Source organism: Chaetodon auriga, chromosome 21 (assembly GCF_051107435.1).
Source record: "Chaetodon auriga isolate fChaAug3 chromosome 21, fChaAug3.hap1, whole genome shotgun sequence".
NCBI classification, from domain to species: domain Eukaryota; kingdom Metazoa; phylum Chordata; class Actinopteri; order Chaetodontiformes; family Chaetodontidae; genus Chaetodon; species Chaetodon auriga.
The window spans coordinates 13,048,061-13,075,025 of record NC_135094.1 but is presented as its reverse complement, the minus strand read 5'-3'; the positions used below and the strand labels follow the sequence as shown (position 1 = coordinate 13,075,025).

Below are 26,965 nucleotides of genomic sequence, written 5' to 3'. Positions count from 1 at the left end.
ACTTCAAATGAAAGTTTCATAACAAAATAAGCATTTCATGGCCTTCATGAGAGAGCGTGAACGGTAGTTGGTTCTATCTGTGTATTTCATCTATTGATGTTTCCTCAAGTTGCAAATGTAATGAAAAATGTCCTTTTTGTTCAGTGAACTTTTTAAGTATCTTGGTGGCTCTTCAAGGTTGCGACAGAGCTGCACTATTTTCTTTTCAACAAGTTTCAGAGTTGAAGAGTTAATGTCTTTGTTCTGTTACAAAGGCTACAAAACACATGTGGGGTCATTGAGGTGGTACGACTCAACGTTAATCACATACAAATTTGTTAGACTTTGACTCTTTGCTACCAGCAGGCAAATAGATAATGCTTTATTAATTCTGAGAGGCATTGATAAAGACCAATAGAACTGTTACCCGCCATGCGATACAATAACCTTCCCTTCAGTGACCTGTTCTTTGGCTGTAATTTCTATGAAGTGGGACTTGATACAGTTACGTGACAACTCTTCAGTAATAATTCTTTCTTAGAGTTATAATTTCGCCACAGGATTTTTATGCATGTAGCGCTCCCTTTCATTGTAGCATTTCACATCTAATGTGCCTTTTATTTGCTATTGTCTTTGTCATATTATCAACACAGTGAGGAGTGTGTGACACATTGCCTATGTCAGTTGTAAATGTTGTAAAAGTTGTTCTTAGTGACTGAGCTCTGCTGTTTGTGTGTGTGTGTGTGTGTGTGCGCGTGTGCATGCGTGTGTGTGGGTGGGGGATGTTCAAATCTGTAAGGTTGCCTGTTTTAAAAATAACCTTCGCCAGCAGTAGTTGAATATGCATTTCACTGGCAAATGACGTGACAGCTTTATTACCCAGGGATTCATAACAAGGCAGGTGTCACAGAAGATTATTTAATGAAGTGACAGTTTATGCATTTTCATTTTCTTTTCCTAAAACTTGGCAGGCCATGCAGTTGATGTTGTCTTAAAGGACAAGGAGATCCTCTTTGCCTGGAAAGGCTTTGTCCTTCTAGGGGTCACATGCCGGAGCTGCGTCCTGCAGCGTTACCGCTCCGTCTTGCTTTAGATTCGCAGCTGTGTCTTGAATTGCTCAGAAAATGTCTTGGCTCGTGTGGGTACCCCCTGAACACAGAGGCAAAACTCTTCTGATGGTTATTCATACATATGTATATTCATTATTTATTCATCAATGCTTTTCATTCCAAAACCAGAGGTGCCATTTAAACTTTTGACAGCTACTCTCACAAATAGTAATAACCACAGCATCAAATCTAATGGTATTAATTTTGAAAGTGTGGCAGGTCATTTCAGTCATTCCCTGTAAATCCTTCAACACCTATACTTTCAGGATATTGGCTTCAAGATTTTTCATTCTTCAGATTGGATATCTTCAAGCAATAGGCTGTGATTTCCTGTGATTGTAGAGCTGCTTAGAGGCTTACTTAAAACCCTCTTAGCTGTTCAGTCACAGAAACGTATTACTTTCATAAAATGACAGTAACATACCAATAAAAGACGATATCAAATATTAAACGAATATATTTTGGATAATCTAATGAAACAAGAATTATTGTACATAATTGGTTCTTGAATTGGAATGAAAGCACATTTTCAATGCTTAACACGGCTTGTATGTCAGACGGAGCAACTCACTTAACATACATTATGGATGTAGATGGCAGCTATTTGTTATGAGTACTGATCTAAAGACATTTCTCTCATTTTCATTCAGCCAGACAGACCTAGAGGGCAAGTGACACACTGAGCAGCTAAATACAGCGACAACATGGCTGCAGTTCATTGCTAAAGAGATACTCTGCTGGGCGAAAGAGAGGAGAAAGACACAAACTGAGACAGATGAGAGAGAGAGACAGAGGTATAAAGAGAGAGACAGAGTGGAGTAAAAAAGAAAACAAGAGAATGGTACTTTGTGTTATCTTGTTATCAGGTAACAAGAATCCAGTCTGTGATTTTGGGAAGTGTGGAGAAAGAAGATTAATTAGCAAGTCGTCTCTAGATGGCAGACGAGTGTGTGAGCGTTACCTGTCTCATCACAGGTGTGTGTGTGTGCATTTCAGCACGTGAGAGTGCATGTGTCCAAATAGATGTATGTGTAAGTGTGTGCGTGTGTGTGTTGCGGGGCAGCTGGAGGTCTGGCCTCAGCTCAGATTACAGTTGACCACAGAGGCAGCTTGGCGAATTCATCTTCAGCATCATTTGCTGCTACTCTAGACATACACACACATACCGTACCCACAAACACACACACACTTGAATGCACGCATGCGAACAGTTGCCTGTACTTTGCACACACACACACACACACACACACACACACACACACACACACACACACACACACACACACACACACACACACAGTACAAGCCCACTGACATATCATCTCATGCAGGAACACCAGCACACAAGCACGCACACACACACACACACACACACACACTGTGTCAGGCTAAAGTTCAGTCGCGTCAGTAATTCATTTTGGGTAGCAGACTTGTCGATATCCATTTATCTAACAGACCGGTTGAAGGGAGAGGAACGTGCCCCCTGACTCTGTGTCATCCCTCCCCCCTTACACATATCCATTTTGTTTAGCTCACACCTTGTATATTACTGTGTCCTTCTCCCACTTTATTTTGATATCAATTACCTTAATTTCTCCTCCTCCCACCTTTTTTATGATATTGAATATTTTCTCCTGCAGCAGACCTGCTCAATTATACAGCGTAGTGCAAATACAGGGATCATCTGGGTGCTGGAGACCGGATCAGATTCTATTGCAGTTAGAATTATGGTATATTCACACTGTTTTACAGTTTGTTGTGAGAAACAAGCAATGAGGTAAAGTCAATATGGTACAGAATCTGGTTTTAGATTTTTAGACCGTGAACCATGAAAGCTGCAAGCTGTGATTATCTGTCAGCATGACAGATGAGAAAGACACAGCGAATGATCCAAAGCAAATACTGCAATAATATTGCATGCTTTTGTCCCACTTTACACATTGCAAACCATACAATTTTCCACTCCGATCACCGTGTAAAATTGTGTTTGTTGAAGCAGTTTTTGTTTTTTTAAATTATGTAAGTGTTGCACTTACATATCACCGCTGACATCGGTAGGCTGAGTTGTTCATCAATGATTACTTCAGTTAAAAATACTTTTGTTTCATTTTTTTAGACAAATTTCAGGAGGAGAAAAGCCTCTTCTGTCAATGATGGGTATTTTGGGCATTTAAACGAAACTGTTGTGAATGCCTTCAAGGTAACCTTCAGAGAATATGCCTGTAACTGGCCCCTGCAGCTTCCTGTCACTCTCCATAATCTGGTGTCAAAAAGTTAGAAATAGCCTCTGAAATGGGTCTACATCTGTTAATGGTCATAGTACCATTACCATAGTATAGTCAAAGTGCTTTGGACCACCCACTCAATAACACATACACAGTCACACATTGGGATTATCAAGCACTTTTCCTATTCCCCGCTGTGAAGAGTAGTGATTTGTGCTTCCTTTGTTGCCTCGCACTTCAAACACCAGAGTGGAGCCTTTACTGTATTTGTCAAGGTAGATTTTCCCAGTTGTGAATGTTATTGTTGATACTGCTGCAAAATTAGCTGTGCCCTGGCCTCAGAACAATTTTAGGTAGACATAGGTTAATGCCATTTTTGGCCCAGTTTTCCAACGCTCCTCAGGGGATTGTTGGCCTACAGCTAAGAACTCAATTAGCCCAAGGTTGAAAGGCTCTAAAATGCAGTTAGCCCTGGGCTAAGTGTCAGGTTAAAAAAAAAAAGAAGCCCTTGCATGTGTGTATGCCTGCCTGAGTGTGTACAGGCATCCAAGGTTGAAAGCTGTGACACATCTTCACTCTGTTTCCTCACTCACACGAAAACAGTAAATCGTCTTCAGTGTGCTGCTGATGAGTGTCGACGTCCCATATGTGGTGACTCACACACACTTGTTAGGCTTCGCATGCCACCATCCCAGGTATGTGTCACCAGTGTATCCCACTGCCAGCTTTTACGCCGGCAGCACCTCTGATTCCCACAATCGCAGCTGTCACCGCTGCTAACTGTTACCACGGCAATGCTGTCGCTATGGGTTACCAATAGCCGTGGCCGCCGCGGAACAGCGGGAGACAAAGACGAATCAATCTGCGCTTCTAATCTTCTTTACATGGAATAGAGGAATAGGCGCAGAGGTATTGGCAAGCCTTGTAGGTGGCTCAGAGGCAATACAAAGTAACAGCACTATGGCTTTTATGGAATAACAGATTAACTGTGACACAAGCATAAAGAGGAGAGGGGAGAGGAGCAGAGATCAGTGCGGGGAGGGGACGGGGAGCAGAGAGAAGAAGAGAGGAGCAGGGGTGAGGACTGGAGGGCATGGGAGGGCCAGCAAATCAAGTTTAGGAAATTGTGTGGCCAATGGAGCAAGGTTAGTTTGCCATTCACTGCATCCTTTAATCCATTTTAATTGAATAGATAAGCAAAGTCATTTGGCTCGATAAACTCCTGCTGTGTCATCAAACACCTCCATCCTCTCACTGCCCTCCATCACTTTCTTACGCTTTCTTTTCTCCCCTTCACTCCCTTCACCCTCATTCTCTCTCCTCACCCACATTTGTCGCGTGTATGTTTCCACTAGGAAGAAATCAAACTTAAATTGCACTTGTAGACTCTCACTCTGACGTGTTAGTTGGTTTGCGCATGCCAGATGTGTGATGTTTCCACTGGAGATTAAACATTGTGTACCAGACATAATGATAGGAAAAAGAATGGATCTATTTGTTGCACTGTTCCTGTCAACTTGTCTAAATGCTAAACTCCACCCATCTGGCGCTCATCTGGTGCTTCACACTGAAACAGACACTAAGAATTAGTGGCAGCACTTCATGTCCCAGGTCTGGGGGAGAACATGCAGAAAAATAAAAGAGGGTTTCAGGAAGCCTAATTATGCATGAAACTGTGACAAACTTTTTCAAGTTATCTGGCTGAGTAACTCTGCCTGTTGCAGTACTCCAGAGATTAAATGAAAGTAGAAGCGTGAAAGACAGGCTCTCTCTCTCTCTCTCTCTCTCTCTCTCTCTCTCTCTCTCTCTCTCTCACACACACACACACACACAAGTTGCTTCATCCATGTTGCAGCTAGTCTCCTGGTGATCACAGCAGCCTGTTTCTGGTGATTAGTACTACACCCCTGTCGATCGGACTAAACACGGGTTGCTTTGAGCTCCTTGGCCCCCTAATGCCGATGTAGATCCCTGCAGTGGAGATGCAAAGTGGGAGGGTTTAAAAAGCATCAGCGTGGGGAGAAGGCAATGTGTTGCACCACGGGGGGAAGGCATTATGTGTAACACCATAGGTGGACGGCATAATGTGTAACACCAGAGTGCGCTCATTGCTCTCCCCACTGCGCTAACAGTCCTGACTGCCTTGTCTTCTCACAGAATCAGGATATGATCATAAATCTACACTGATTGGTTTGTTTGTTTCTCCGTGTTTGTATGCGTCTTTGTGTGTATTTACATATGCAGCAACACATATACAATAGAGCGACAGGAGGTGGTTACATACACACTGAGCAGAGGGAAATGTTGACTGCCACCAGTAAAATACCTTACATATAAACCTCTGCCAGCTTGTTGGTGGTATGTCTGCATATAACTCATGTATCTTGCAGAGTTAATTAAGGGCGTTGACCCCTTTGTTCATAGTCATTCAGCTCAGAGGCTTTCTCCTGTGTTTTAATTCGGTTTCAGTATCTGCTCTTTTACCTGTTTGGTTAAAACAGTAAAAAACAAAGAATCACACAATAATTGCGCATAATTGCCCTTTTGTTTCACTTCATTCATAGTTGAATCACAGAACAAGTCTGAGATGTGAGTGGAGATTCAGAGATCTGGAACGAGGGGTCTACATTTCCTGCCTGATTGCAAACTTTGACAAACTTTTTCAAGTCTCATTGTATCATTATCCTTGGTTATATGTTAGCATTTCACAGTCAAATGTTATGATCAGGAATGGATGAGATGGTGCTACAAAAGGTGTAAAGGTTGTGTTTTGTAGACCTATACGTGTTATGGGCTATGTGACAACACCCAAGCATTATTGTTTATTTATTTATTTTCAGATTTTTATGTTTATATTGTATTGCTGTATATTTCACAGTTCATGCATGTTTAAATTTAATTCATCTAGATTATCTTGTCTTGACCTACAACTGGGATTTACAAGTAAGAATATTAAACATTTAAAAATTGTAGTAAATGAAAAGATGTAGAGTGCCTTATATATACCTTTTTGGGGGGTTTTATACATAAAACCAGCAATTTGGCAAAGGGTGGGAACCACAAAAGCCTGTCTGGTCTCTGATACAGTTTCTCATTATTTAAGATTAGATTTTCTGCTTTCCATTTCCATCATAAATATTGTAGAAATCACATGCACATTTGCACCATTATTCATAGTGCACATGAAAAATAGTCCAATAATGTTACATAAAGCAATTGAACCAGTTTTCTATTTTGAGAAGTGCTTGTACCTCCCACCTGTTTTCCTTTTCAGATAGTAGAAGCCAAAAGTGTCAGTCGTAATGGGTTAGCCCGTTGCTATGTGCACGTTCATGTGAGGAAACATGAAGCAGACAACCGAAAAAGACAAGTGCACGCAGGATGGAGATACAAGGACAGACAGACACACACAAAGGAACAGATATAACATGTATTAAAAATGCAGGGAGAAACAGACATGTGAAACTCTGAGACGGGATGATAGTACAGCAGACAGACAGGCATAGCAGAGGAAGTCGTTTTAGATTCGAAACATAGCTGGAGTCGCAGCTCTTTTCCTTCCCTCATCAGTGTAATTGTGTCATTTTGTGAAAGTGCAGTCATTAGCTGTGTCATAGTATGTTCAATTAGTACAGTACGGATTATTAATCCGATAGCCAGGACTGACAGGAACTGTATGCCACGCACACACACTCATACTCTATTCTAAAGTAGCTACCTGCAGAGATAAATAAACCAGCTATGGACCACTAACATTTCCTGATGGCAGATGTTAATTTCAATCAGAATAATAGAGACTTTGTGCATGAGTATGCACCAATGCGAGGCTAAGAGGACTTACTGTACTTATTAATGACTGGATTTTTTTTCTTTCCTACATTTAATTCATTTAAGTAGAAAGCACATCGTTTGATATGTTTTTTTTTTTTATCCTCAGATTCGCAGACAGGGAGGCATCCAGCTGCTGGTGGACCTGCTGGACCACAGGATGAGCGAGGTTCACCGTAGCGCCTGCGGAGCCCTGAGGAACCTGGTGTACGGCAAGGCCAACGACGAGAACAAAGTGGCCTTGAAGAACTGCGGGGGGATTCCTGCTTTGGTTCGGCTGCTGAGGAAGACCGGAGATGTGGAAATCAGAGAGCTGGTCACAGGTGCAGTATCTGTAACAAACCGACACCTCACCTCCCTGTAGCTGCAGTTATTTTCCAGCGTGACTCTGCTTCTATGGCCTGAGGAGAGGTTATAATGGTGTGGTATGTGTGTGTGTAGAATTTATATGTGGAGATGCGAGGGTGACACCTACACTAAATCTGGGTAATTTGATATACCTCCGCAAAACCTACGAGTACAATACAAACATTGCAAGGAACAAATATTGTTTCAGACCATAGATCTTTCTTTTTTGTTGCTGTTTCTTGGTTTCATTAGTTTATCTAATTGTGCTTATACATCTTGTTTCGTGATTTTAGCAGACAACTGTGCAGCTGATTTCTCCTGTGACTCGTTTGGAATTATCTAGATTCGGTAAATTCACAACATTTAATACTCTGGTACCCGGTTATGACTCATACCTACTTAAACACACATACTGGAGGCACGCACACTTTCAGAGGAACAAACACACATTTTCACATACCGCATGCCCACGGTGAATTCTAGTCTCATTTGGCCTTGACAGTGCCAGTAGTTTTAGCTGAGTGATTTTACTTCGTGGAGAATTTATATATTTAACTTTGACTGAAAGAATATTCTTCAGAAAAGGTTACTATTCACTCTGCAGAAAGCAAGGCTGTTCATCTCGAGATCCTTCGGATGCCAATAACATTTGATATTCAATCAGAGTTCTCCTCAACGGACTGATAGAAGAATAAGAATGCAGAAGAAGCAGCGATGCAGCCAAGTGTTTTTAAACATCATTTCTCTGGAGAAGTGTTTTGCTATTTCTCCACTTAAGTTATAATGCAGCACAGGTTTCTATCTCGGTTTTCTGCGTGGGCGCATGCATTCCATCACAAAGTGTGTCCACCTAACATTCAAGTCCTGCAAGTGTGGTGTTTTACAATCACTGGTCAATCTTGTTTTCACCTTGTGGGCATGAGCAGTGCAGGCTAATGCCAGTGCACTGGAGACACACGCATACAGCGGCGCACACACCCACACGCACAAAGTTAGAACTGCACATGCATACTCACTCAGATGCACAGTACATATTGTGGAGATGCACACAAGTATCTTTGTAGGCAAAAGATTTATAGATTAAATTTTACACCCACCTTAAGCACACAGACTTTACATGAGGTGATATAATTTGATCTCCATTTCTCCTGAAATAGTTTGCAATATGCCTCCCACAAGAATTTAATGTTCTTCCAGAGGCCCTTAAGTGCTGCAGCGGACATGAACACATGCGGCGCGTCCCTCTCCGCTTAACACACACTCACGCTCACACACTTGAGCATGTATGTAATCTAAATGTGCAGCGAGTTCTTTTCCAGCATGACATCGATTCTGCAGCCTCAGGACAGGCAATAATGATGAACCGCTGTGTGCACATGGGTGCCTGTGCGTGGGGATTGTGTTTGTGTGTCACAGGATTCAGGTTTTAAAAGTAAAAAAATCTGATTCTAATGAAATTCAGCAAGTAATAATCAGTGTCTCATTCATTGCAAAGACACGCGTGGACAAAAAGTTGTCTACAATTTATATGAATCTGGTGAGCTGTGACCAGAGAGTAGGAGATGCTCCAATGAGCAGTTCTCCCTGGGATGTAATTAAAGAACACTAGATAGCCAAACCTTGTCTTTCTTCTTACCGTTTCTCCAACCTATGTTCTCTCCTTGACCTTATGCTCTAATGGCGCTCCCTCTCCTTTATGCCCCTTTCCTCTCTCTCCATTATCCATTTACATGCTGGCCTTCTGTGTGGTTCAGCGTCTCGCGACACATTTTAGCACATTTTAGTGTGTATCTGCCGTTGTATCACCAGTGTTCTCGCTCCCTTTGCTCAGACAGAAGCCCTCTTTGTTGCACCAGGTTAGCCGTGAGATAAGACGTGTTCACGCTCATGCGAGAGGATTGGACATTCCAAAGATAAAGTGCAATCACTCTCATTCACTCATACACACACTGACTCGGGCGAAAACACACAAAACCACACTTAACACATGCACACAGACGCACACACCGAATAGGGAGATAAAGTCGATGGGCTGCTCTCATGTTCAATTTGACCTCTGACCCTATTGTTCCTCAGTGGGGAAGCGAAGCTCATCTTTAAGCTCACACACACACACGCATGCACGCTCAAACATCCATCCCTGGATGCATCCCCATAGGTCACTCGCTCTCCGGGGAGAAGGGGACTCATTGGATCACAACAATGACAGCCAGCATGCCGGCGAGGACTTTTGTGTCTCCCTTTACGGACCCCTCGAATACTGATAGCAGCCCAGGAAGGAAGGAAGGAAAGAAGGAAGGAAGTGTTATATTTACCGACCTTTTCAATGTTAATGACACTGCTGTCACAGGATGGATGGATGGAGGGAGGAAATACAGCTTGAAAGAGAACGACAGAGACATGCAGGTGTATGGGGAAGGAAGAAATGCTGAGCAGAGACCCAATGGAAGATGAAAGTTGTTTCTTCTTTTCCTCAGATCAGATAGTGGTATTGAAAATGGTGAAACACAACTGGAAGAAAACAGTGATTAGTAGGAAGGATGAAAAAGAAGGGAAGGAGGGCTGACTAAACACGGGGAGGAAAGATGAATGCAGCAAGGGAAAATAATCAGGAAGAAGGGAGGAATGGTAAGAATACTGAAATCCAACAATGGATGCTGTCCTACCAACTCATTGCTACCATCCCCTGTGTGCAAACTCCTGCTGCTGTATGAAAACAAGTTGTGTTTTTATCCCAGAATAAAGAAGCAAGAATGTGCAACTATGAGAATTCACAGAATACTGACACTGAGCCTCACATGTCAGTGATGACAGTCACCGGACTTCACCTACTGGGACATACTGTACTGGCACCTTGAAGATCATCACCACAGTGCTGCAGAGACTGAGATTAAAAACACAGCTCGGAGATGGAGTGTGTGTGTGTATTCGTGTGTGGTCCATAAGCAGATTAGCAAATTAAATGCACCACAGGTCATACTGCATTTTGAGCTCTGACTTTTATAAATAGTCATCTCACACACCACACACTGTGAAATTCTATCTTCCCTTTCCCTGACTCTTCCTGTCTTTGCCCTTTTCTGTCTGGCTCTCACTGCTGCTGGCTGAGTGATGATTCAGTGTCATGCATGCCTCTACCCTGTTGTCTGTTTACTCTGGTACTTAGCATAGAACTCCACACTTCAACTGCATTCATGCCACTGCAACTATATTTGAAGTCTGTCTTCATTTGCCTCACAGAACACCCTGCTAGGGCTGTAATTCGCCACTTGAAACTGTTACTGTGTAATTACTCGGCAATTCAATTAGGCATGTGTTCTGAGTGTTTTTTTGTTACAAATAGAAAGAATGAGTACAATGTGTTAAATTTCTTTTTATGCCACATTGGCCATTGACACAGTTTTAATTGAATGTGTCCATTTTGCTAAAAAAAAATTTGCACAGTGATTCAATGTTTGTGTGTTCAGATGATGGCACGGAGAACTAGTAACTAAACACACTAAATAAAGACACATGCAGATAGATAGATAGATAGATAGATAGATAGATAGATAGATAGATAGATAGATAGATATGCTGTTATAACTGTGTGGAAACTCGTCAGGCCATTGCTGCAAATACCACTGTTTTAATAAATAGTTAATTAGCATTATAAAAATCCAACCCCCTGTTCGCTTGTCTGCCCTGATATGTAGCAAGACGGCATTGGATCAATTGCTCTGCCAAATTGCATTCTTCTCAAAGGTTGACCTTCATTACTAATTGGTGGTGATTTGAAAGCAAGTAGATGGCAGTTGGTGACCACCAGAGGTTCATCAGGGGTAGTGGTGCATGCTCAAATTACATCAATAGACAATGATCAACTGCTGGACTCAAAAAAGTAGTTGTGCTAGAGTCATAACAAATCAGCCTCCTCATTACTGCCTCTGTGTTGTCAGCTTTGTCAAAGCACTTCCCCCATTCTCTGTGATTAAAGAGTCTCTTTGGGTCTGGGGAAATGAGACAAGCCATACGTTTTTTTCGGATGACCGGAAAAACCTTCCCTCAACAGTTTACCCTATCTCCTGGCCGGTTTTGAAGTTTAAATTTAGATAAACTTTATTGGCTCTCCGGGTCTCAGCGTGAGGTAGATAACAAAGTCAAGGCTTCCGGGCCTGTCAGTAAAAGTGTGGTCGATGCAGAGGCTTTGGGTGTCAATAGGAGATGCTATCCTGACCACGGACCCTGCTGCAGCTGCTGCTGCCTGCTCTGAAATGGTTGTTGAGCTGAGAAATCACTGCTCAAAATGAAATCACGTGTTCAAAATGTGGGCATTTGAACATCTTCCATTGAGAACTCTAGAACTTCGGAGACAAATGCACGCTTTGGCTAAGTGCTGATTGATATTCCGTCCATTGATTCTGTTTAAAATATACAGATTGAGACTTGAGTGTGCAAACCATCACAAAGAGAAGTACATGTGTCTACAGAAGTGGCCGACACTCTTCTGCTTCTGCAAGCTGATGGTGCTCGCGGCAAACATACACAGTCAAATCATACTGTTGCCATCCTTTGCTGGAAAATTCTTCACCATGGTTTCTGTTGCTTCAAGGCACGAATCACCGCTCTGTGTAGATGTCCAAATCTCCATGTCCCCACTACAGTTATAGTACTTGCCAAAGCCACTTTAATTTAAGTCAAAGCTCGTAACCTTCTTTCAAAAATGCTTGAGGACAGAGCTCCATCAAAGTCATTACAGTGATTCCTGTGGGGAAACAGAACGCCTTCAGCAGGATGACTTTTTTGCTGCTGCTGCTGCTACGATGCTATGAAATTGTTAGCGTCCTGCAGAAATTTCTCTGTTGCATTTTCACTGTTGGGGGCACAGGCAGGGACAATTTACCCACAATGCAGGACTTAGCCTAGTGCTGACAAATGTTTTCCACAAACATACTGTAGGATGACAAATTGTGTGACCCCCGGGATCAAGTCAGCAATTGTTAACCTGCTGCCATCTTTAACTTTATCCAGTACCAATATTTCTTTTTTGATTCTTCATTCACAGCTTTTTGTAGACACATGAGCTTTGTCATTTGTCATCTTTGGCTTTACTCATCAGCAGGTTCTGACCCCGCAGCTAACTAATTCACATCGAGTCACACAGTTGAAGGCTGTTTAATAAAACATCGCCACTTGAGGCCTAACAGGCCTCACTCTCCCCTTACAAGTCATACTCTCATTTATTCATGAATTCATGCAATCATCTCCCCATTTCCCCAAACCACCCAGCTCCTAGGAAACTGTCCGTCAAGCGTCTTAGGGGAACTCGTCGCAGGAGGGAGAAAAAGAGATAAAGACAGGGAGAGAGAGGGGAAGAAAACAGAGACACACTCACACACAGGCACACACACACCAGGGCTCCTGTATGATGTCATTGTGTGTTGGTCACCTGATGTTATACCCATAAGGACACTGGGCTTAGCGAAGCATCACAGATCTATATTTCTAGAGCAGGCAAGTGTGTGTGTGTGTGTGTGTATGCGTATGCGTGTCAGCCTTGAATTTGGCCGATGTTAGACAGCAGACACAGTGTCCTTGCCCCAGAAAACACTGAAGGGTCTATTCCTTTGTGTTTCTCCCTCCTTCTACTCAATCTTTGTCTCCGCCTGTAAAGAAGTGTACATCACAACCCCACCCTCTCACATCGTTTATGTGTGTCGCATGTGTTTGTATTAGGTGTGTGCAGGTGGGTTCGTTGGCCGGAGAGGCCAAAGAAAGACGACAGGGTGTCCTTTTATTGAGCCAGCGGACGGGTTCTCGTCATCAGAGACAACGTGTTTTAACATGATTGCAATCACACGCTGAAAACACCCTCCACCTGAGAAATTGACTGACACCGTAAGAAAGAGAGGAACAGGGAGAGAGAGAGATGTTTGAAACCTCTGAGGTTTCCAAGTGAAGTGTTTTTCTCAACGCGTGTGCCTTCATCCATGCTGAGGGTGCCACAGAGTGCATCTGTGTGCGTGTGTGTTGTGGATGTTTGAGCTTTTACCTTGGTTTGAAAAGAGCCCATGAGAGGAGAGAGATTGAGAGGAAAGACAGAGACTCGAGATGTGAAACAAGAGGCTGATTATTGAGAGTGAAGGCAAATGCTGCTACGCTCCCACACACACACACACACACACACACACACATATATATATACTCACACATACAGAGTGTGAGCACTTGATTGCTGCCAAACAACATACAAGGTCATCGCCTTATTATCACCCTCCTCTTCTTGTCTCTCTCTCTCTTCTCTCTCTCACACACACACACACACACACACACACACACACATTGTCGTCCTCTTTCACTCTCTATAGCACCTTTTTTTTCCAAACTTTTCTAACACTCATATTTTTTAATCTCTTTGTCTTTTTACTTGCACCTGTTTTGTACTTGGTTAGACTTGTTTTTTCTCTTACACTTGGATCATGTTCTCTCTCTATGACTCCCATAATTCTCTTTCCCTTTGGCCTCCTCTCTCACTGTTCTCACAATAGCATTTTGTTACTTGCTTAGTTTCACATATTTACCTATAGTTTTATTTGAGAATAACAACTTGAACCATTCTGTTCCTTAAGTGCTTTGTTTTTGTCTGTGGTCTGTCAATGACTTACATTTTCCCTCTTTTATTTGTTCCTTCCTTTATAACATCGCCCATTCTTTCTCATTGTTTTCTCCATCCCTGTCTTCTTCTTGGCCTGATTTTCCTCCCACCCCTTTGTCTGTCATGTGCAGACTGTCATTGTGACTGACACCAGCGCAGTATACTGTAAGGCATGAAGACTGGCATTGCTGTTGGTGATGCAAAATTTGGCTGCTTGTCAACACCCAGTGCCTCCACAGCACTTTTATGTGCATTGTTTTCACTTAATTCACATCCATTCTAAGTGATATGACCTGTTCTCCATCCACGCTTCATCCTTTTCGCTGCAGGCAGGTCAGAGATCAAAGTTGAGCAACCTTCTTGAAGGTCTTTGGAATTCATTGTCTTGCTTAGCTTCAGTATTGCTGTCATGTCAGATGACTGACAGTATCTGTAATCACTACTGTGTCACTCCCTGCCGCCCTTATGTTTCATTCCCATTCACATCTAACAAGATCTGAGCAAAAATTGGATTGTGCATATTGCATTGTGGAATGAACAGGACATCTTTTAGCCGCCTGACAGCCTCTATGAACATGGTCCATTGGGTACAGAGTCATAATGGCTTGAGTTGTGCCCATATTTTATTTGTGTGTTAACTGTGCAAATGAATGACATCTGTCATGTGGGACCTGTGACATCTGGAGCCTGACACCAAACACATGAGAGATGGTGACCTTCAACACTGCAGCTTTTTATAGTTTGTCATATTAAAAACGTGTTGCACATCTCCTCTGTTGTCTCAATCTGTTACTGTCTCCCGCAACCGTCACTCAGCTCCTCCAGCTCTCTTCCCCTCTCATTAGTTTTCTATTTCTGTGTCTTTCATCTCTGTCGCCCTTAGTTTCACACATTTTTATCGTATTGTTTGTTGCCATATCTGTTTTTTTGATCTCTTGCTCTCTTGGTAGGGATGACCAGTGCAAGCAACGGGAACTAATTAACATTTTTAGAATACGAGAATGCTGATGGAGCTTGTGTTTGTGCATGCGTGCATGCATGCATGCATGCGTGTGTGTGTTTGTTTGTACGCGTGTATGTGTGTGCATGATTGTGTCACAGCTGACCAACAAGGCTACTACTGTCACCAGTCTGCAAAGAGGCATCTGGTATTCCATCTGACAAGAAGAAGGAAAATATGTGTGTGTGTGTGTGTGTGTGTGTGTGTGTGTGTGTGTGTGTGTGTGTGTTTGTGTTGTAGGTGATTGAAAGTATCCTCATGTACATACAAACTTGCAAGTTTTTCTGCCAACTCGAGGATGTGTGCATATTGTTATGTACATCGACTATATATCGCTGCATATGCTTAGAGTGTATTTGTGTATGTATGTGTGTGTGTGTTCCCCACCGCACACTGTGTGATAAATGATGCACTGGTTGGGCAGTTGGCATTCTGCCTGGACCAACAAACTAATTAATTTACTCGGATATCACAAGTATCAGGTAGATTGTGGAGTCGGATTCCAGAATAAAAGAGTGGGCGGCATTCTCAAAGGTGATAAAAATGAGGAGTCATTTTCTTCCCACATTGCCAGTTCTGAAGTACCTCCATACTTCATTTGTAATGTTCCAGTACAGTAGAAAGGTCTGGCTGATATCATTACTATTATGCAGTAGGTTAGAAAAACGGTTTGGATTGTTTTAAACTAATCAGAGGGACAGGTTTCAACTGCACCGACCTCACAAAATACAACCAAATGCATTGCCAGTGACATCTCTGATAGTGGAGCCATTTGCTTTAATATTCCATGAAATATGTGTTCATGAATGAGACGTAGAAAGTTGACAGAGAATGAAGAGGTAAAAAAGTAAAGTGGAAAAGAGTGCTGTCCTCACTTAGCTGTGCTCTGAGAACACAGATTTGACAGAAGCATTAATAGGAAGAGACGGAAAATCACACTCTGCGCTGGAGGAAAACCCTGCACAGACAACTATAGAGATGTAGCTTTGTTCTGCTAACTGTATTTAACTGAGTGTAAATGCACAACACAAACCTGTCAAATAATAATCGTTTGATTGCATTCTTTTATTTAGTCCTAAAACTAAGCTGCACTCTCATTTACTGGCATCTTTAGCATTGCAGCTTGGACATTTTGAAATTACACAGCTTTTGCAGCAGTTCTGAATTGGTGCACATCCTGACAAAATGCTACATAAATTTGAAGTCTTGTGAGTTTTACATTCTTAATGGTTATGTTCCATCAGGTTTAAAAGCTTTAACAGAACACATAAAGATCAATGTTATACTTTGTGAGCACTATTTGGAAAAAGTTTGATTTCCTCTGTTGGCAAATGGAAAATCAACAATCTTGATTACATTTCTATAATTGGGTATTTTTTCTCGTTCTACTTAGCAGACATGTCAGGACCAAAGACTCCTGCACACTGTCCTCTTCACTTGCAGTCAGACTTATTTAATAATGACATTTCGGTTCACAGACCTTCATCCTGCACTCCTGTTGATCCACAGGTGTGCCGAGGTTTTCGCTCTTTTGAGTTAGCAGACACGTGCAATTCAATTAGTCTTTTCTTTGGAACATTCTTTATTAGCTTATACGAACGAATGCAAACATAAACCACCGTCTTTCTGCGTGTGTGCATGCAGGTGTGCTATGGAACCTGTCGTCATGTGACGCCCTGAAGATGCCAATCATCCAGGACGCCCTGGCTGTTTTGACCAATAGCGTCATCATACCCCACTCTAACTGGGACTCCTCCCCCAATCACCATGATGACCGCAAGCTCCACCTTCATACCTCCCAGGTGCTGCGTAACGCGACAGGCTGCCTCAGGTAAAAGCAGCACTCACACATACACACACATACACACACGTACTGTACACTGAACTGCACTGTGCGGTGGGGTGATGGGCAGTCCTGTCAAGACATATGGACTTTTTTCTTCCTCCCTAATCCCACGTTCATACGTTCATATAACAACATCCCATATACACATTCTGAATGTGTCTCCAGTTTCTTACTTATCCCTCAGCAGACCAGTATATAGATCAAATAATCATGTTATTGATTTCCTGCAGACATGCAGTAACACTGTGCATAATTCACCATGGTTCCATTAAGCTCCAAAGTGTCTGTATGCAGTGTGTGTGCACGCACATTCTTTACACAATTATACCTCCTGAGATTTACCGTAATGAGGATGAATTTTATCATGAGGATGAATCTTGTCTCTTCTGAATCTTTACTGCTGCGTGATTATACATGCATATATTCAAAAACTATAAACACTAGTCTGCACGCAGTTGTTTCTCGCTCTCCCTCTCACTCGTTGAGCCGGTAACCATAGCAACAACTCATCCACACACACAATCCATTGTTTGTCAACACCTTTTTTGGCACATCGTGCTGATAGAATATGTTCGTCGTTGTTAAAGCCTGAAATAATGAAGGGCAGCTTTGTAGATCATGGCGCTTATTTGAGAGAAGTTGCAGAAGTTCAATCATCAACCCCAGTACAAAAAACCCTCTTATGCCTAATTTGATTCAACAATCTGCACTTATGATGATACATTATCCCAAAATAATGCTAAATAAATGAGAATTTGATCCATTGATTGAATACAGATTGAAAATACATTGCATGTGTGTTCACACAGCAACTCAGTTTTCACTGCATTGTTCTTAATTTTACTCAGTTCAAACAGTTTAATGTAATTCATATGCTGACTTTAATAAAGTTGCTTGAGCTTATTGTTTTGGCTTTTTTATGTAAGCTCTACTCAATTTTCAGTCACACACTTACTGCATATAATCGATCTTAAAGCCATATTAGCTCTGATTGGACAAACAGCACTTCGTTCAGCTTTTGTTAATGCCAGAAAAGTATGGCAAAAAAATCAGTTGTTTGACCATTTGTGTTTGGTTTGACTTTGGTTCGACCTTGAATATGAGTGATGCTGCTACAATTCAGCCTCTGTCCATAGCAGCGTCACCTGTACAAACACACTGCTATAGTATTTGACTTGTATGTCATTAGCACAGAAAAAGGAACTCTGGTCCTTGATCCCAAAAACAACATTTGTTCATCTGTGTACACACACTCACACACCAACCCCTCAGAGGGCTGAGACGTTTAGACAGAAAAACCTCCATGTCCACTTGGCTGTCTCCCTTTGAGCTGTACACTCAATCAACCACCAGCAGCCTCTGGATTAAACCTCACCCCACTCGCTTTGCAGAGCTCCTGTCAAGCTGTTTCCAACGGTTATCTCCAGCTATTGAATGTCTCTCAAAGGCATTTCAAAGCCATTTGAAGATGTTACAAACAGGTTTTTGTATGCATTCACATAAATTTGTGTGTAAGGTGCTACACTGTGTGCACATCTGTACCCCCCCATACCAAAGCTAAAGCACCACTTGCTCCAGTCATTGTTCCATTCGTGATCTCTTTAAACATGAACACTGGCTTGCATAATTTTGGTCTTCCATAATATCCAAAATGTGTAATTGTGTAATATTGACTTGTTGAATATTTGCATACTTCTACTTGTGATTGCTTTTCAGTCAGACTTCTCTGACTGTGATTTCTATGCGTGCTGCACTACTCCACCTCAGAGGATCTACTATAATCTGAAGTACAGTACCTTGATTTCTAAATTTGATCCTAAGCTGGCAGTGCTGGGTATATGGCTTGGATGCAGTTAGAGAAGGCATAAATAAGCTTTTGGAAAGTAAAATCCAGTGTGGTTTCTCTCTGCTTCTATTGTCAGTATTCTAATGGAACAGCACAGGAACTGCCATGGGGGCCGGTGGTACAGGACAAGATCATTATACACAATAACTCAACATCACCAACACCTGTACAAATCTAATTCACTCCACTAATAGCTTTGCATTTGCAATAAATTTTACACTGGGGAAACTTATAGTGTCATTTTTTTTCTTTTTTTTTTCGCTGGGATGAGTCAGAGTCAGAGCAGTGCTGATTTAATGCTGTTTTGCAGTACCGCATTTGCATTTGGGTTGCATTATATTTTGTCCACCTGTGTGTGTGTGGATGGGGATGACAACACTTTTTTAGGAAGTGAGAGGATGGTCCAGTAGGTTGTTACTGCTGAAATATCACAAAACATCTTTGTTAGGAGAGAAGTACTATTAAAAAAAATGATGGGTGCACATAACCAGGTGCTTACAAGGGTGCAGAATATAGATAGCTGTTATTATGAAGTTATTTTTAATGTGTAGTACTGATGAAACTAATTCATTTCAGCAGTTTTATGAGGTAGCAGCTTGCGCATCAGAGATAATGACTTTTGTATCTTCAAGCTGCATTTAAAATTCAGCACATTATTGAAATTTATTTTGATGTTTTTGCTGTTTACGACTAAATGAGCTGAAATGTTTCTTCATTACATATCAGGCATGTCTAAGGAGTAGTAATACCTACATATGGTAAGTATTTGGCATATTTTGGTAATGGCGAAGTGTTAGTTGTTTTTAAATCATCACCAGAACAGAGGAGGTGGATCTAAAGGGTTTGTTCACCCAATTGAAAAGAAAATGCGTTTTTGTTCTTGTTATCCATCGACGCAGATCGGAAAGAGTATGATGTTGAGTTTTTCAAATGTCACTTTTCAATTTTTGGATCTCAAACCAAATTCACCTCCACTGTCTTTAAATAAAATCTGTCTCACCATCTGCAGGGATAGATACCAGTAGGGGTACATGGGAGATACGTTCTTGTGATCTGAGGGAAGTGATTGTTTGTGTACTGCACGCTACTGTGTGAAAGTATTGTTTGTTTATCCCAAAGCAGGCCATATTGCCTTAAACCTTTAAGACAAAGTTGAAATTTTTACGTCAAGTTTATTATTTCCTAACTCACTAGGATGTTTATAGGTATGTGTGTGTCTGTCTGTCTGTCTGTCTGTCTGTCTGTGTGTGTGTGTGTTCCTCTGAAGATGCAGAGGATGACAAATGATGCTGCCACTGCACTGCTCCACACTGCGAAGTTACAGATCGAATTGTAAAAGCTGGTAAAGGAGGAGGAGGAGGACAGGAGAGTAGAGGAGAAGAGGGCCTGAAGTTGGAAAGATTAGAGCAGAGAGAATGTAGAAGTGGGAAACAATGAGAAGGAGAGACTAACAGGATCTCAGAGAAGGGAGCAGAGACACAGGGAGTAATGAAGGTGTTTGTGCTGCTCTCCAGGGCTGTTTTCTATCTCACTATCTGCTCTGGGGGGGTTAAAGTGACACAAGGCCACAATGTTCAGGCCCCAGTGTACCTCAGCTCAATTTCAGACCTCTCACCTCTCTCATTATCCCTTCGCTGCGTCTGCTTGTGTGTCTGTGTACATGCCTTTGTGCACACCGGTGTATCTCTGTGTATTTATTGGTGTGTGTGCATGTGTGTGTGTGTGTGTGTGTGTGTGTGTGTGCATGTGTGTTTGAAGGTGTGTGTACTGTATGTGAGCTTGTATGTGTGTGAATCAATCTCAAATCACAGCTGGCATGTGGGAGTTGCACATGATAATAGGAATGAACTGGTGTCAGGGCATCAGGTGTTTTTGATTTTGGGTTTGTGCTCGTGTGTGTGTGTGTGTGTGTGTGTGTGTGTGTGTGTGTGTGTGTGTGTGTGTGGTGTATTTCCATATATGTGTGTGCTCACATTTGCATAGATTAAATGTGGGCCAAGCAGCTAATGATCATGATGGACCCATATGTTGTCTAATCAGGTGGTGGGCATTAAAAGCCCCGCCCTGTTCATGCAGTTGTACGCACACACACACACGCACACACACACACACACACACACACACACCCACCCACGCACAGTGTTATCAGGCCAGACACAAGGTCTCCTGTGGCGGGGTTTCCATATCCTCCATTCAGAGGCTGTTTACCTCCCTGCAGGTTATTGGTTTACAGCCAAGCCAGAAAAAACCTGCTGCCTCCACACTGTACACAATGTGCGTGTGTGTGTGTGTTTGTGTGTCCATGTTTATTTCTGTGCTCATCAGGATCACACTCTCGTAAACACTTTCAATTTGTTTCCTCTCAGACACCCACAGATGTGGGAGAGCAGTAGGATGAGTTATTAGATGAATGAAGAATAAGGAGTGTGTGGTCACGAATGAGTTTGTTTCCATATTTATTTCATTGATATTAATTGGTTGGTATGCATGTGTGTGCGCCATCTGCTGATGACCCTCTGCTGCCTGTGCCCTCCTCACACACACACACACACACACACACACACACGGTCAGACACTTGTGCAGAGCGAGCACACACCAGCTGTTTGAGACAAAGTCATTTGTTCCTTGAGCGACATTAGAGAGCCATCTGTCCCACAGTCACTCATGTTCACATCTTTCCTGTACATGCCGCAAGAATCTTCAGACCACTAAAAATATAGAAGCTGACCAACCTGTGATTTGCTCTCAGATAACTTCCTGAGGTACACCGTTGCATCTTGGGAAGGAAAATCAATGCCAAATGAAACATGTATAACCTGTCCCGTTCCTTTTAAACACTGTAATTGGTGAAAAAGAAGTTCAGCCTTGCTGCGCTTTAATGACTTCCAGTCGAGCTCCTGCAGATATCTGGAAGCTTGTTAGTGAACTTCTTCTCACTTATGTGTGGATGCTGATTTTTTAAAAATATGAATGTGTTGATAACCATTCTATGTAAGTCATAATACCCTTAAGGATGCTCTAGGTAGGGTGGTTATGGTTGCAATAGTTGACACTTTACATTTCCAGTTGATTGGAAACAGGTCAGCCATGTTTTCTTTGAGAAATCAAGTCAGTTTATTTATGTATGTGGCACATTTTAAAGACACAGGATTTGACCCAAAGTGCTTTAATCTGCCTCAACACAGGTCTGCATGATTAAAGAAATAAAAGGCACAGAAAGAACACAAGACTACAATAATACAGAGGAGGCAAGACTGAAAATGGTGAAAGATGATCGTATCAGAATCAAACTGATAAAATTAGGAAAACACGATAAAAGCAAAGTCAACATGAAGAGACCACTGGGCATTTACTAATCAGAGTGGTGCAATGGACCAAATCAATCAATCAAAGCAGATAATTTGTAGCCTGAAGGTTTGATGATAAAAATGTTTGACAGGTTGCTAGACTGGATCATAACTGGAAGAAATGAAGTGGAATGTGACAAGCTATCCCTTCAGCACCGAACTTTTAAGTCCAGTAAAGCTGGAGCCAAAATAAGAAGGCTTTGTTTGTTCTGGACAGCTTCAGTGTAGAACTGAATTATTCCTCTTAAAAACGACTGTTCCCTCTGTGCAATGGCTTTAAAGATGATTAATAGATTATTAGTCATTAAAGGTAATTGCTTTATTTTTCTTCTGGGCATTTTATGCTGTTGTTGGGCAGTGACAGTGGAGAGAAGACAGGAACGGAGGGACAGCGAGATGCATCAAAGATACCCTGCCAGAGTTGAACCCGGGACGTTGTTGTTCAGTTTCTTCATTCGCTTATTTGTGTTGTTCCAAAAAATGACATCTTTCTGTCTTCTTCACTTTTAATGACACCTGCCCAGCAACACTCTTACAACACTTAAATTTGTTTCCCTGAGAGAGGGCTCATAGCACAACGCAAGCACACTTCTCCTCATGTGTCTTCCAAAAATTGTATATGAAAGTAAGCCAAATGTTGTTTATCATGCTCCAGGAATGCAGAAAAAGCTGAATATTAAAACTTTACCAGGACTAACACTCGATGCATTTTTCAATTCATCCTGAGGTAAAGTGGTGAAATGGTTTGCTCTTTAGCCGAGGCACCACCGGCACTTTCCTGTTACTTAACTGCAGCTAGAATAACAATGGTTAATTCAGAATCGGACTTTAAATGAAGTTCAGTGTCTTTTTGCTCAGTAGGTAATTATTCAACAGTGCAGGCTAATGATTTAGACCGAATGAATGAGGATTGACACCAGATAGGATGCAGTGTAAGCCTGTAATGGACTCATTAAATAGTAGAGATTACCAGTTAAAGTTAAAGACACTCACAGACACACACACACACACACACACACACAGAAGTCATTGAAGACCAGCATGTAGCTGCTCACATGTCCTCTTTCAAGTGTTTTAGAAGTTCATGCACACACACATTGCTTTAAAATATCACCTTCCATACCCTTCATTCATGTTATAAAATATGACCTGCTCTCTCTCCCCCCCCCCCCCCCCCCCCCCCCACCCCCTTGCTCTCCCTCTCCCACTCTGAGTGATAACCATATGCACAGATTATGTTACCAGGCTCTGTGAATCCCTTATGTTCGAATGAGGAAACTGAGTCAAACAAACAAAGCTAGCATTAGCTAAATATTCTGTGATGCAACACAGCGAGATGTGGGAATGCCTGAGGACACATTACACGCCGAAAAAAACAAGTTAGCAGGCTATTTTCTGCATAAGAAATCCTGCCCTCGCTGTGTTAGTCAGTAACTAGCACAGAAGGAAAGGCATGTTGCAGAAAGGCACAATATTTCATGCTTCATTAAAGAACCACTACACTAACAAGCACACGTGCACAGGCAGCGAGAACACACACACACACACACACACACACACGGACACAGGCACAAGTACGCTCACATTCTTTCTCGCATGTACACACACACAAACACACACACACACACACACACACACACACACACACACACACACACACTCATGGCAGTGTTCACCTCCAGTCCATGGGGCAGCTGTGTACAAGCTTTTCCAGCACAGTGTGTCCAGACGGACACAAGCTATTAGGCAGTGCTGAACAAGCAGCCAGTGTAGCTATGTACATAACATGGTGCAACATCGGAATTTTCAATTCTCAGTGCTTAAAAGATTGCACAGGCATGCCAGTAAGTCATGGTGATACAAACAAGAAAGACAGGGACCTATATTGACAGTACATAGACAACTCCTATACACTGTATAGCGCATTGCAAGGCCGTGCTTCCATATGTTTGGATTAATGCAGCTCTTGCAGGGATGTCATTGGTCTGGTTTCTAATTTTCACTCTAAAAAAATGTGGCTCCTCTCGAAATGTGGAATTTCTCTAAAACCGTTCATACCGTTTGTTTGGATTGTGTTTTGAATCCAGTTTGGGTAAGAAATGGGACATGAAGTATTGTGCTTCTACAATACCTGGTCTGAAAGGAGTTGTGTCTAAGAAATCTGAGCTTGCACGGCACGATCTGGCTGTGAATAACTAGTCAGTTGTGACATTACAAAAGCGTATTTGGAAGGCCTTGAATTGCCCCACAGTGACTCAGAAGCTGACGGTGACTGAGAACCGGGAGCTCGCTAAATGTCAGCGAGAAAGCCTTCATGTCTTTTTTTTTTTTTTTTTCCTATTTTTCATTAAGAGCTTTAAGTTCTAGTCCAATTTATATACAACATCATGAAGGGCACTCATTCTGTCCTGACTGTGTACGTCTTTGCAGGCAAACATCCCCATTTTGTCAAAGTTCTCAGTGAAACATTTATGTGGCACAGCCAGCTGCCTTCGCCCCCACGCGTGATATGGTATCAGATAAAAAACTTGATGGAACTCTCAGTAAAGTCAGCATATTCAAGGCTGAGCGTTAAAGCAATAAATAACCCTCCCTCTCTCACCCACCCACCTCCTGTCTTTGGTGCTTAAACATTAGTCAAGGTGAAGCGTTTTCACTGTTCTGTTGTTTTATATCGACTCGACAGAGAATTGTGTCTCTGCTAAGCGGGTTTTCCATCGTGTGCTAGTTTGCCCATTAGCATTCAAAGTGGATGGAAATGACTTGACCTTCTCTTGGAGGCGGAGAGCCGTGAACGTGAAGTTTTAATTGAGTTCTTGTGTCTTCCCCCCTCTCTCTCTCTCTCTTCCTCTCTTTCTCATCAGTACAATAAATGATTGACCTCATCTCATAGACTGGTGAAACAGTTGTGATCTCTTTATTATGCCAGTATGATGGATGAACTTTCTCATTCATGCCATCGCATTGTCTCCTCATTCACGCGTCTATTACAGTGTTTTTGATATTTCGCCTTTAAAGACAGACATTTAAACTGATGGGACTAAACTTCAGTAGTTGGTTTGTTTATATTTTGATTTCTTGTTCTCTGTTTTACCTCTTCCCTGCACCTGTATCCCTTTATCAGAAGAATAATGGAGACTCATTGCAGTAACGTTCAGTGTGTAACAACCAGCCACTAAAAACAGAAAAATTAATGCACTATAAGCATGCAGCCTTTTCCCATAATATTCAGGCAACAGCACATACTTGCATAGTAGCATTAGTTTGGCTATTGCAGCGTCTCATGCTAGTGTGATTTGCCCAATAAATAAAAATATATTGATTTTTGTATTGAGGTCTAAAACTTTTGTGCTTTGCCTTGTGCTTATGCACTGCTGCATTTCTTGTAAAATGGTGGATTTTACTTGATTTTACACATTCCGCGTAATACATTTTAACCTATATTTTATTATTTTGATTTATTTTGACCTTGATTTAAATATTTTATTGTGCGGTTTTATTGATTATTTTTATTTCCATCCTTACAGTCTCCATTTTATTTTACATTCATTTTTTGTCTCTTTTTATGTCCATTCTGTCTTTTCTGTGTGAAGCAACAACAAACTGCCTGCACTGCCTGTTTCCACCCATCCCAGTATTAATGTTGGCTGCATTTCATCTTGTGTGCTTTGGGATGACAAATTAGCAGCAGATGTGCTTAACGTTTAGGTGGCTTTTGGTGTATTGTGGTAAAAATGGCTCTCCTATTGACTTTGTCCTGCCAGTGTGGCTTTCATGGAGAAAATAGTGAAGAGCACTGATCTACGCAATCATCCACTTAAATGTATCTGCCTCCCCCGAGCAATGTATTTCCACTCTACAACTATCTCCACACTAATAGTGACAATATTGTGTAATCTAACAGTTTCAGAGGACATCACTGCCTCCTTCCATTGTCGCTATGAACCCAATTGACCAGAATTGATTGAGCAAATTGTGACTATGCTGAGGAAATGTACTGAGTGGTTGGGACAATGAGATTCTAAGACTGCGTGCATGCATTTGTCTCCTGGGTATTTACACACACACACGTTCCACAGTCCCACAAACATTCAGCTGTGTGTAATGCGTTGGGAAACATTATGTCATATGTTATATACAGTAACTTAGTACGTGATGCATACATTTATTTAGACATATGGAGTCAAAGTGTTGGGGAAATACCATATTCAGTTGAGCTTATGCTGCACACCTCAGTTTCATATTTGTTTTATTGACACAGGCAAATGAGTCAGTGTCTGCTACGGAGTGTCTCTGTATCACAGACAGCTCCACGTTGAAAACCAAACAAATCCAACCCAACACCACCCACCTGTACCTCCAGTTCAATTAAAATTGTCTTCATTATTCCTGGGCATCATCTTGGCAAAGCTGCTAATAATAAATGGAACAATATTGTCAAATTATCAAAGAAGCGTCAGTGTGCATGTTGGCTGTGAAGTTCAGACTGACTAAAACAGACCCCCCCCCCCCCCCCCCTTTTTTTTTTTTTTGGGACTCAAGTCAAGTGCTTTAGATTGAAGCAAGCCTTCAGGGCATAGATTGAGATGTAGCCAGAATTTTAATGTTCCCTTTTCAATTGTTTGGTTTAGGGAGAGCTGCCAGGTTCTCTCTCTCTCTCTCTCTCTCTCTCTCTCTCTCTACACATCTCGTTACCGGCATCCTTTTTTTCTTTCATCTGTCTTCCTGTCTTATCTTCTCTCCTCACCAACTGTCTTTCTTCCTTCATTTGTGTTCCTCTTTCTATTTGACAAACACAGACA

The 26,965-nt window shown here is 41.9% G+C and overlaps 1 protein-coding gene across 5 annotated transcripts in view; it reads left to right on the top strand.

Moving 5' to 3' along the window:
* ctnnd2a (catenin (cadherin-associated protein), delta 2a) overlaps window positions 1-26,965 on the top strand; it is a 229,627-nt gene that overhangs the window by 159,996 nt on the left and 42,666 nt on the right. For all 5 annotated transcript variants that reach the window (XM_076761325.1, XM_076761327.1, XM_076761326.1 and 2 more), the window contains 2 exons: window positions 7,251-7,464; window positions 16,768-16,954. In XM_076761325.1, the coding sequence (XP_076617440.1) occupies window positions 7,251-7,464; window positions 16,768-16,954 (401 nt within the window). The remainder of the gene's footprint in view (window positions 1-7,250; window positions 7,465-16,767; window positions 16,955-26,965) is intronic.